The 12,130-nt window shown below is 37.6% G+C and overlaps 1 protein-coding gene across 1 annotated transcript in view; it reads right to left on the reverse strand.

The window, feature by feature from the left end:
* LOC109544156 (tubulin beta chain) overlaps nucleotides 1-5,149 on the reverse strand; it is an 11,989-nt gene extending 6,840 nt beyond the window's left edge. The window contains exons 1-2 of the mRNA XM_019914202.2: nucleotides 4,982-5,149; nucleotides 818-926 (exon numbers count right to left, since the gene is read on the reverse strand). Coding sequence (XP_019769761.2) covers nucleotides 818-926; nucleotides 4,982-5,038 — 166 coding nt within the window. The 5' untranslated portion in view covers nucleotides 5,039-5,149. The remainder of the gene's footprint in view (nucleotides 1-817; nucleotides 927-4,981) is intronic.
* Between the last annotated feature and the right edge of the window lie 6,981 nt (nucleotides 5,150-12,130).

Raw genomic sequence — 12,130 nt, forward strand, 5'->3', positions numbered from 1 at the left:
TGGAGAGGCAATTATCTGCTAGATCATGGGAAGCTTTCAAGTCGGAACTTGCTCCAGATTAGTAGTTACGAATTTTTTAAAGAGGGCGCGTTTGTGCTCTTAAACAACATTTTTTAGGCGCATGTTTAAATATTTAAAAAAAATCAAAATCTATTGCGATTTCAATGCAAATTTCTCAATGTGGAGATGCAATTGTCTGCTATATATCATGGGAAGCTTTCAAGTCGATACTTGCCCGAGATTAGTAGTAACGAATTGATTGTTGACTGGAAACAATAATTTTTCGATTCGCGGTTAAACCGCTGAAGAAAATTCGGATTCAGTGCGAGTTTAATGAAAATTTCTCAGTTTTCGGATTAAGCTATCGACTATATTTTGCGAAGTCTCAAATTCTTACGACAATCCGGGCTGTTTTTACACTACAATTTATTCACTGCGTCTTTTGGACTTGGATGACTGGACAGAACGCTGGAGAATAAATGCTGTTCATCCAGTTCTGAGCAAAACTCATGTTTGTATGCAGTTTTGCAGTACATGTTTCGAACAGTTCCTCCTCAATCTAATGCAGCCCATACACGCACCATAATATTTCTGTTGTCGTGTATGGGCAGCTTATTGAAAAAGCCCGAGTTTCTTGAACCATAGTCGAATGCAAGAGTAATTTAGTGTCATTTCCCATTAAATGTACAATGCTCTGTCGGTTTCCGTCCGAATCTATTTTTGCCCGTTTCAGTTGAATCATTTATAGACTGGTTAGATGCAGTGCGACTCCAACTTTCAAGTCCCAGCCAGTCAAGATAGATTAGAATGGACTTACCAGTGGCTTCGTTATAGTAAACGCTGATTCTTTCCAATTGCAAATCGCTGTCCCCCACATAGACGCCACTGGGATCGATTCCATGTTCCTCAGAAATCACCTCCCAAAACTGCAAGCAATCGTTGATTACTAGAGCGGAAATTCTTGGCCAATTATGGACGGATTTCAGTTAATTGGGCCTTAAGTGCCCGGTTATTCTAACAGTAAAATCATGCTCAACTGTGGCAGTTTTCACCAAACAAGTGTAGATTTAGCTAATTAATTTCGAGTGGTTTTAATGGGGATTTTCTAGTGAAGTCTTTCAGCAATCGGAGGCTGTTCGAGCGAAACATCCAGCCAGTTCCAGTTCCTTTCATTAATTAACCAAAGACTACAATCGATTTTATGACGAATTTACTTCCTTTCGTCTAACCCGAATCGCACAGTCATTGAACTAGGTAGACAAATGATTAATTGGGCTGTGGATACAAAGCAAAGGTCAAGAGAATCCCATTTTTTTCCTGGAAAAAACCGCATTTGCCTAACAATTGGGCTTTTACTAGCTGCTAATTAACAGTTTCGGCAAAAATGCACTTTTCCCTTAAAGCCTTTGTAGCTGCAATAGAATTCGGCCGGATGATTGATGACGGCTCGATAAACCGCAGGAAATCAATGTGGAAAATACACAAAACCTAAGTGGAAATGACTGAACAAGCGGGGAGGTTCTTGTTTGAAATCCAATAGAAACACCGTATTTGTGTCTGGATAACGGCGGCTAATTTTAGCTTGTCGCCATCCAGAACCTTTCCAAAATAGCCCGTCTTCGTCGGCTACCGGCCGGAATAAAAATAAAAAACCCCTGACTTATTTATGGGTGCTTAAGATGTTAGTGATGGCTCATTATTGCTGTCTTATTGCCTTCAGTGGATCCATTTGTCTTAATTCCACTAGCGAGAGATCGGATGGAATTTTTGGAATTTGCGCCTTCTAGCTACTTTATTACACTAACGAACAAAAGCACTTTAATTTATCTTTTAAATAAGATGAAACTGACCAAAATCGCAAATTTTGTTTAGAAGTTACAGCGATTTAAACTTGAGGCAAAAATTGTCAACAATATATATTCGTTATAAATTCAGCAATTTTAAAACGCTGGTAAAAATTAATGTTCTGGAGGATTTTGAAGAAATTTTCCACATAGGTAGAGTCAAGTGTCTTCTAAGGATTGAGCAAATTTCAACTGGGTGCTTGGGGTGGTTTGAAAGTGACGAATTTTTTTAAGAAGCGACCGCATTAGGGTGAAATCTTCCATATTTAGATCACTTTATGCTACGCAGCTGGCAAAAATAAAAACGTTGGGGGATTTTGATGAAAATTTCCCCATCAGTAGAACCAAGTGTCCTCGAAGGCTTGCGAAAATATCAAGTTGCTGCTTGGAGTAGTTGCGAGGTTACGATTTTTTTAAGAAGAGAGCGCATTTGTGTGGAAACATCCATTTTGAGTTAAAATTTTACTATGCCGGCAAAATCAAAATTTTGAGGGGATTTTCATAAAACTCTCCATAAAAGTAGAGTCGAGTGTCTTCTACAAACTAGGAAAATGGAAAACTCGTGGGTGAAATATTTTGGCAGTTGCAATTTTTTACAGAAGCGAGCGCATTTGGGTTGAAGCTTCCATTTTTAGTTCACTTTTTACTACGCTGACAAAAATTAAAAAGTGGAGGGATTTTGATGAAACTTTCCGCTTAAGTAGAGTCAATTGTCTTCTAAGTGCTGCAAAAATTTCAAGATGCTGTTTCGAGTAGTGTCGAGATTACGATTTTTTAAAGAAGCCAGCGCATTTGCGTTGAAGCTACTGTTTTAAGTTCAAATTTTACTATGCTGAAAAAAGGAAAATTTTGAGATGATTTTAATAAAACTGTCCACAAACGTAGAGTAACGTGTCTTATAAAAACTAGGAAAATGTAGAAATAGTGGGTGAAATATTTTGGCAGTTGCGATTTTTTACAGAAGCGAGCGCATTTGAGTTAAAGCTTCCATTTTTAGGTCAATTTTTACTTCGCCGGCAAAAATTAAAACGTTGGGGGATTTTGATGCAGCTCTCCGCATAAGGAGAGGCAAGTGTCTTCTAAGCATAGCAAAAATTTCAAGTTGCTACTTGAAGCTGTATCGAGATTACGATTTTTTAAAGAAGTCAGCGCATTTATGCGAAAACTTCCATTTTGAGTGCAAATTTTACTTTGCTGGAAAAACAAAATTTTGAGGGGATTTTAGTCAAACTCTCCACAGAAATAGAGTCAAGTGTCTTCTACGAACTAGGAACATGTTAAACTGTTGGGTGAAATATTTTGGCAGTTGCGATTTTTTACAGAAGCGAGCATTTCGGTGATGAAAGCTTCTATTTTAAGATCACTTTTTACTACGCTGGCAAAAATTTAAAAAGTTCGGGGATTTAAAAAAACTTTCTGCATAAGTAGAGTGAAGTTTTCTTATCAAGATTGGAAAATTTTGCAGATGGTGCTTGAAGTAGTTTGAAAGTAACAATTTTTTCAAAAGTGAGCACATTTGGGTGGAAGCCTTTATTTCGAAATAATTTTTAGTACGCTAACCAAAATCACAGTATCAGGGGGATTTTAATAAAACCCTCCGCATGAGAAGCACCAAGTCTCTTCTATGAACCAGGAAAACTTAAAGCTGCTGAGTCTGATAGTTTGGCTGTTGCGATTTTTTACAGAAGCGAGCGCATTCGGGTCAAAGCTTCCATTTCTTGATTAGTTTTTACTACGCTGTCAAAAATCAAAAAGTCTAGGGATTTTGACCAAATTTTCTGCATAATGAGGCTCACATGTCTGCTACGAACGCTGATAATTTCAAGTCTCTACCGCGGGTAGTTAGGGAGTAACAGCTTTTTAGAGAAGCGAGCGCATTGTGCGAAATCTTCCATGCTGAGGTCAAGTTTTGTCTATTTTGCGTTTCAAACAGATCAATTTTTCGACTTTTTCACTGCTTCTGTGACAAAATCGCCCATTAGAGCGCAACATAGAGTATATTGACCTTAGGAAGTCAATTTATCCAAAAAAAGACGCAAAAAACCAACCAAGCAAAGTGGATTGCATGTTCAGTGTCCCAGCAATGCACTCACTCCAGCCGATATCGTCATTATATGAATCATAAACCGTTGCTTTATTCAATTTCATTAAAATGTTTCACTTTGGCCAGTTGCACTTCGAGCCGACGTTTCGCTTACAGTCGCGCGACACATCTTCAAGCACTTATATAGAATAGAATAGACTAGTCTTGCATCGTATACACCAGTTGTTGAATCAAACTTGAAGATGTTTTGCGCCGATATGGGTGAAACGTCTAGTTGGTATATACGTCGGTTCCTAAATGTGGCTCAGTTTTGTTTAATAATGAGGAAATAATGTTGGCTGGATTATTTATGGCCAATCCTTTCGGGTGGATATTAAGGCTTTTCTAATCCTTCGGGTCAGATCAGGCAGAGTTGAATTTTTAAAGCCTTCAAGCCTTTAACGCAGAAATTGCCAAAAATGTAGCTTTCTGAGCGTAGCGTTCTGAAGAGTTTTCTGGTCCTTCGAGCCGGATCAGGCTGAATGTTTTCAAGCCTTTTGAGAGCATTTTAACGCGAAAATTTTGATAACCAACCCAGCAAAAGGTAGGTAAATGTGCAAATAATTAATCGATCAATAAAGTTGGATTATTTGCCAATTAGGAGCGGCATAATTTGGCTTAAGTGGTTGACGAAAAAAATCTTCCCCGGTATCAACGGCTTGAAACAATGACACGAATAATCGCTAAACAACGGTACACGCATAACGAATAAATAAAAATCAATTTTAAACCCATTTGACTCATTAGAGTCACACTTTTTGCACTCATTATGCAGCTTATCGGTATTTATAGCGGTTTTCCTTATCTCTATTTATGACTAACTGTTAGTAACTAGAATGTTTGTATCATAAAATTGAGGAATTTAAATTAAATTAATTACTGAAAAGTGGCAAAAAATGTTCTAATGAAAATTGGAAATAATTTCATCAAATAACTTATAGGAAGAAAAATACAGCACATTAATCTCTAAGAGTATCGACATTAGTAGGATGTGAAGACATTAAAAAAGCCTCAACCCTTGACAAAAAAAAGCAAAAAAATTGGCAAAACTCACTTTGGCTCCAACTTGGTTTCCACATTGGCCGGCTTGTAAATGAACAATTTCCCTCATGCTTATGGGATTTTTTTGCAAAATCGGAAATGCTACTTCTATTAAGCTCGATGGTTGGAAGCGAACTGGTGATGGCAGAAAAGGGGAAAAGGCAGGAGAAGTGTCGCCAGCGTCGGAACCTGCGGCCGATTCTTCGCCGTCCTCAGGGCTTCCCAACATGTTGCCAATGTTAGCTCCATTCACTGTAAATCTACCCAATCTTGTGGTAAAAAACCTGCATAAATTCTGCTGGTTCTTCTGATATGGGCTCAGTCTGTATCAGAAGAGGACAGATTTTGTGAGAGGTGCAGTAAAAAAATCGGACGCCTTTGACGGCAGTACTGTGATTTTTCATTCAAAAGCTATCGCAGGTAAGGAAAAACTGCAAGTGGCAAAAAATACTGCAACTTAACAAATTAAACAACAAACGTTCGAAGGAAGCACTGTTTTGCAGATTATTTTAGCCATCAAAACGGAGCTTGCGGAAGTTTCGCAACTCCGTTTCATAGCACTTGGCAAATTGTCTTCGCCCAGTAAAAGCATTCCAAAAGAAGCATATAACATGCATCTCGTCTGACGCCCAACGGTGAATTTTCAACACGAAAATAAACACCCGACCTCAGCGGATAACTGATATAAAACAACCTAAACACGGCTGGTGCATTTTCGTCTCTTTTAGCCACTTTATTTATAAAGTCGTCGCGTTTGGTATACACACAAAACAACACCAAAAGCCTCTTAATTCGAGAATAAACACTCGAATCGTGTACTGGCTAATTGATTTAGTCTTTTTTTTTGCTGGAGTTACAGTCGAAAATTGGCCAGTGTTCAAGTGTCTTGATGAATGCCTTCCAGTTCGAAACAAGGGCGATTTCGCCAGGTCTGTTGATAGTCGATTGAGAGTCCGCCGATTGCTCCTTCAGATCACGCGATTTCAAACTACCAAAATTAGTCCAAAATTAGAGGGTTTCTGTCGCAACAAATGTTCACGTTCTCCCTGCTGTACACGGTTGAAGTGTTTGCGGAAAGTGCCTAAAATGAATGAAAATTCACTGCAAAAGCAGCCGGTTTTGAATGAAATCCCAAAAAAAAAAACAGAATATTTGGAAAATTGTTCAAAAATTGGTACGAAAATCATTCAGAGAATGAATCCAACAGCAGAGTGGCGAAAAAAATTAGAAAACTCAGCTTGAAAACAAAATGTCTCATTCGCCAGAACATCCAAAGATAAATACAATGATTGAAGATGAACATTAAAGAACCTCCGCCAAAATATCAAGATAAAATATTTTTCCTTTTATTTGCACATTTCAGTAAACTTGAAAGTTTTGCTTCTAAAGATTACCTGGTTGTCTTGATTTCGCACTAATGTTTCAAAGAGCAGAGTGGGAACAAAAAATAACAAAACTTACCTTGAATGCAAAGAGCGCATTCGCCAAAACATCCAAAGATAAGTACAATTCTTGATGATTTCGCTGAACCGCAAAGCACATTCGCCAAGATACCATGATGAAAAATGTTTGCCTTTATGTGCACATTTCAGTAAAGTTGAAAATTTAGTAAGTAAAGATGATTCAAGGATCTTGACTTGAGCGAATGCGCCCTTAATAGAACGTGCTGTTTTCAAAATTTTAGTCTATTCATTTACAATCTTGACGTCTTCGATAAAAACAGTAAAAACGCTTTGGATTCACTCAACATGAATGAAAATCCATTGAAAAAGCAGCCGGTTTTGAATAAAATATAAAAAAAACAGAAAATTTGGGAACTTGTTCAAAAATTGGGGCAAAGGTTCCTTAGAGAAAAAGAAAATTTACTTTCCATACAAATACTGCATTCGCCAAAACATCCAAAGATAAATACAATGATTGAAGCTGAACTGCAAAGAACCTTCGCCAAAGCTTCTAAAGATTATTTAATTGTCTTGATTCTGCACTAATGTTTCAAACAGCAGAGGGGGAACAAAAAATAACTACTTACCTTGAATGCAAATGGCACATTCGCCAAAACATCCAAAGAAAAGTACAATTCTTGATGATTTTGCTGAACCGCAAAACACATTCGCCAAGATACCATAATGAAAAATGTTTGCTTTTATGTGCACATTTCAGTAAAGTTGAAAATTTAGTAAGTAAAGATGATTCAGGGATTTTGACTTGGGCGAATTCGCCCTTAATAGAACGTGCTTTTTTCACAATTTTAGTCTATTCATTTACAAACTTGACGTCTTCGATAAGAACAGTAAAAACGCTCTGGATTCACTCAACATGAATGAAAATCCATTGAAAAAGCAGCCGGTTTTGAATAAAATATAAAAAAAACAGAAAATATGGGAAATTGTTCAAAAATTGGGGCAAAGGTCCCTTAGAGAAGAGAAAACTCACTTTTAATGCAAATACTGCATTCGCCAAAACATCCAAAGATAAATACAATGATTAACGCTGAACTGCAAAGAACCTTCGCTTCGATTATTTAATTGTCTTGATTTTGCACCAATGTTTCAAACAGCAGTGCAGGAAAAAAAAAAGAAAACTCACCTTGCAGGGAAATAAATCATTCGCCAAAACATCCAACGATAAATGGAGTTCTCGATGATTTATCTGAATTGAAACGGACATTCGCCAATATATCTAGATAACGTGTTTTTCACATTTTTTTCACTCAAATTTTGCGCTGATTGAATTATTTAGGACTATTTTTTGCTCAAATTGTTAAGGAATGTTGGTGAAGGCGTCGCAGCTCGAAACAAGAGCGACTTAGCGAGGGCCTAATAAAATTTAATAAAAGGCAATGGAAAGTCTGCTAAATGCACTTTCCATGTGCAAATGCTACCGTAATGGTCACCGGACTATCAAGAAAATCGAGCTTTGAAAAACTGACTCATTCTCCACTTGCAGACTTGGCAAAATTTAACTAATGATCAAAACTTGCATAACTATCTTGACTTCGGCGAAGGCGCCTCGAATTAATTGTAAAATTTTGTGCGGTTGATTAATTTCCTGAAAAAATTTAATTGGTGTGAGTTCTGGGGCATTCTCTCCAAGCGAATAGCGGCTAGATTTTTCCATCTCCGAAACTGAGAAAAAGTGCGATTCTCATACGGCTTAGTGCGATCAAAATGCGAATTACTTGGGCAATTTAATGGGACTGATTAAAATTCCGCTAAGGTCCAGTAAAATTGCACAAATCGAATCCGATCGGAAGTCAAAAAGTTCATTAGGTAACGATTATGGCGTGAAATTGGTAATTGAAGTGGCAATTTCACAGAAATCACTGTTTCTGCGAAAGAACAACCGATCTGAGTGGAGTTGGACGATTTAATTTGGTTTTTCTCCTCAGTTTGGGCGTACATAATAATTGTGTACTGACAGTCTGAGAGTTGGATGAAAACGCAAACATCCATCGCCGTTTTTCTGCCCATAGCGAGTGCAACAAACTTTTTCGGTTTTTTCCGCCGATTGATAAACATTTGGGTGCCTGTATTTGCATGAAGATAAGATGGAATTTGGCCAACGCAAAGCCATAACGCCCTTATGACCGCAAATTCTAGCAAACATTCGATGGTCGCGCCAATTGAATGGCAATTTGAGTGGTTTTCGAGAAAAAATTTGTCATCGCCGATAAGGAAAAGTTGACCTTTGAAACAGTTAACAAACCTGCGTGATTAATCGGCGTAGAATGTCGGTGAAATTCGTTTTGCGAACGTTTTTTCTTTAATCGCATCCAGCAAGAGTCTGTGCAAATCCAATGAGCTCTTCGTCAACACAACAAAGTCGAATGTTGCTCTGTGATAAGCCGAAAGACCCCACGCGAATCTCTGCTGGCGACCTCATGACGAGGCGTTTTTCTTAACCCGAAAGATGAGGCAATTATTCCAGTTGGCGAAAAATCTAATAATTAATTGCTCTAAATCATTCAACTTATCTTACAGGTCGGGCCTTGAATTCAGCATCTCATTAAAAGCCTAATTGTCTGTTCGGTTCAAAAAACAAGATCCGTCTTCGTACATTTTATCACACACATCGTGTCTGCTACATGATGTTGCTACACTTTCTATCCAGTCTATACAGTGTTCCGAAAAATACTAAATATAATTAAAGTAGTCACTAACCAGTTGAACGGGAATTTCTCGCCACTCTTTTCTCTTTTCTCTTGTCTCTTTTGCTCGCAACCTTCTGAATATGCACACGCTACTGTTGAACACCCTGTATTTTTTGAGATGTGCTAATTTCAGGCACCCCAGAATCAGCCCTCACCAGGTGCGTTTAGCCTGAAAATAACACCCCAAAACACTGTTGGAAAACACGCTTTTTAAACAAAAGTTTATATGAAGAACACGCGCAATTAATTGTGTAGAACCTTGTTTTTTTTGTAATAAAAAGCGATTTTTTTGACAAGAATTGCATTACTCAACGTTATGAAATATTGGATGTTTTGGATTCATCGTCGAGTTAATTCTTGACGGAAAAAGTGGGTCATCGTGCAGCAGAAGACGCAGACGAGGATATCCGCAGGTCCAAAGCAAACACATTAAATTAGTTAAAAAGCGCCCGATATTTGGCCAGCCGATCAATTGTGCAAACAGAATTATACTCTCGAATCTATTTAAAGGAAATACATTTTTTTCCCGAAAATCCTCCAAAATTTCACGTTTTTTGGGTCAAATGGAAATGGTCAACGCCGGTTATGCAAAATCGTCATGAATTATTTAAGGACGCTTTTTGCGTGTAAATGATCGATCTTCCCGTTTAAATTGAACATGTTGAATGAAATTCAGCTTCTGCTCTCATGAATCCATTTGAAATTCATTGGAAATTGGGAAAGATTCCGTTTGAATGATTTTTTCGCTCAGCTCGATCGGAAAAAGCTGATAAAAATATTTTGCAACAGTTCACCAAAAAATTGGTCACTGAAATTTCATATTAGATAGAAAGTTTGTATTGATGAAATTAAATAGACCAGGGATTGTTCTATTGGTTTCATCGTTCACAAAATTGCAGCCTTTTCCCAGAATTTTTGGTGATTTTTTAGAATGAGGACAAAATTTGCTTTCTATAGAGCAACTATATGTCACAGTTTACTCACAAATTGGCGCCGTACAGAGCATGTAGAGAATCGACACTTACGGAATTTAATAGACAATTACGAAAATTGGGGAATTTGCAGCGTTTTTCCCGAATTTTTGGCGATTTTCTTAAAGCAAGGTCAAGGTTTGATTTTAATACGCTAAATTATGTGCGCAGTTTACTCAAAAAATTCCCCAGTCAAATTGGGGGTAGACAGAAGGTTGGTATTTACGCAATTTTGTAGAGCAAGAATTGCTCTTATAGTGTGAGAGTTTTAAAATAAGCAGCGTTTTCCCAGAATTTTTGGAGATTTTTCAAAAATGAGGCCTCCAGGGCAACTTGTTTCTCAAAAATGGCCCGTCACATTTAGGGTAGATAGCGGATTTGTATTTACGTGGTCTGATAGAGCATGGATTGCTCTATTAGCGCCAAGTTTTGCAAGATTTGAGCTTTTTCAGAGAATTTTTGGCGATTTTTTTAACGCAACCAAGCTTTGCATCCTATATGGTAATCGAGACGCAACAGTTTACTCAAAAAATTAGTCAATCAATTTGGGGGCAGATAAAGGACTGAGTCTTGCAAAACTTAATAGACCTGGACTACCTCTATTGGGTCATAGTTTGTAAATTTGCAGCTTTTCCCTAATTTTTGCAATTTTTTAAAAACGAGACCAAGTTGTTTTCTCCAGGAGAACTTATATGTAACAGTTTTGTCAAAGACTTCACCGCGCAAATTGGGCGCAGATAGAAATTTGGTGTTTTCGAGGCTTAATAGGGGAGGAATTGCTCTATTAGTGTGAAGGTTTTGGCATTTGCAGACTTTTAGCCGAGTTTTTGGGGATTTTTTGAAGCGAGAGCGAGTTTTGCCTCTTCCATATTAACTTGTTCAGGAAAAAATTGATAACTCAAAATTAGTTTTAGATAGAAGATTTGTATTTACGGAATTAAATAGACCATTAATTGCTCTATTGGTTTGATTGCTGACAAGGTTGGAGCTTTTTTCCAGAATTTTTGGTGATTTTTTTAAAAGCGGGCAAATATGGCTTTCCATAGGGCAACTTGTTCACAGTCAGAGTTTACTCAAAAATTGGCCAGTCAAAATTCAGATTATCCAGAATACCGGAATTTACGGGATTTGATAGACCGGAAGTTGATCTATTAGTGCGTTAATTTGCAAATTTGCAGCGTCTTTACGGAATTTTTGGCGGTTTCCTTAAAACGAGGTCGAGTTCTGATTTTCATAGGGGAAATTGTGTGCACAGTTTGCTCAAAAAATTGCCCAGTCAAACTGACGGTAGATAGAAGATTGGTATTTAGGAGATTTAATAGATCAAGAATTGTTCTAATTGTGTGTGAGTTTTCAAATTTGCACGATTTTTCCTACATTTTTGGGGATTTTTTAAACCGAAGCCAAGTGCTGTGTTCTACAGGGCAACTTCTATGTCGCAGTTTAGTCGAAAAATTGGTGACTGAAGCTAAGAACAGGTAGAATTTTGCCATTTACGGCATTTAATGGGAGACGAATTGCTCTATAAGTGCGATAGTTTGCATCATCAGCCAATTTTTTCCCGGGTTTTTGGCGATTTTCTGGAAACGATGCTGAGTTTTCCTTCCTCTATAGACGCGGGTCAATAGTGTAGCCAAAAAATTTGCCCCGCCAAATTCAGATTTCATAGACGTTTACCATTTGCGGGATCCAATAGGCTGCAAATTGCTCTACTAGTGGTAAAATTTCCTAATTTTTGGCTTTTTAGCCGATTTTTTGAAACGAGGGCGAGTTTTGCCTCTTCTATACTAACTTGTGTGGAACACTTCAGGCCAAAAATTGGTCACTCAAAAGTCATGTTGGATAGAAGAATTGTATTTACGGGGTTAAATAGACGACGAATTGGTTTATTTGTTTGATAATTTACAAAATTGCAGCACTTCCCGCAAATTTTTAGCAATTTTTTTAAACGATGGCAAGTTTTGCCTCCTGTAAATCAACTTGTGTGTAACAGTTCAGTCAAAAAATTGGTCATTCGAAATTGATGTTAACCGAAAATTTC

This window comes from Dendroctonus ponderosae, unplaced genomic scaffold, assembly GCF_020466585.1.
Source record: "Dendroctonus ponderosae isolate FM_Combo_2020 unplaced genomic scaffold, Dpon_F_20191213v2 Dpon_F_20191213_10, whole genome shotgun sequence".
NCBI lineage: Eukaryota > Metazoa > Arthropoda > Insecta > Coleoptera > Curculionidae > Dendroctonus > Dendroctonus ponderosae.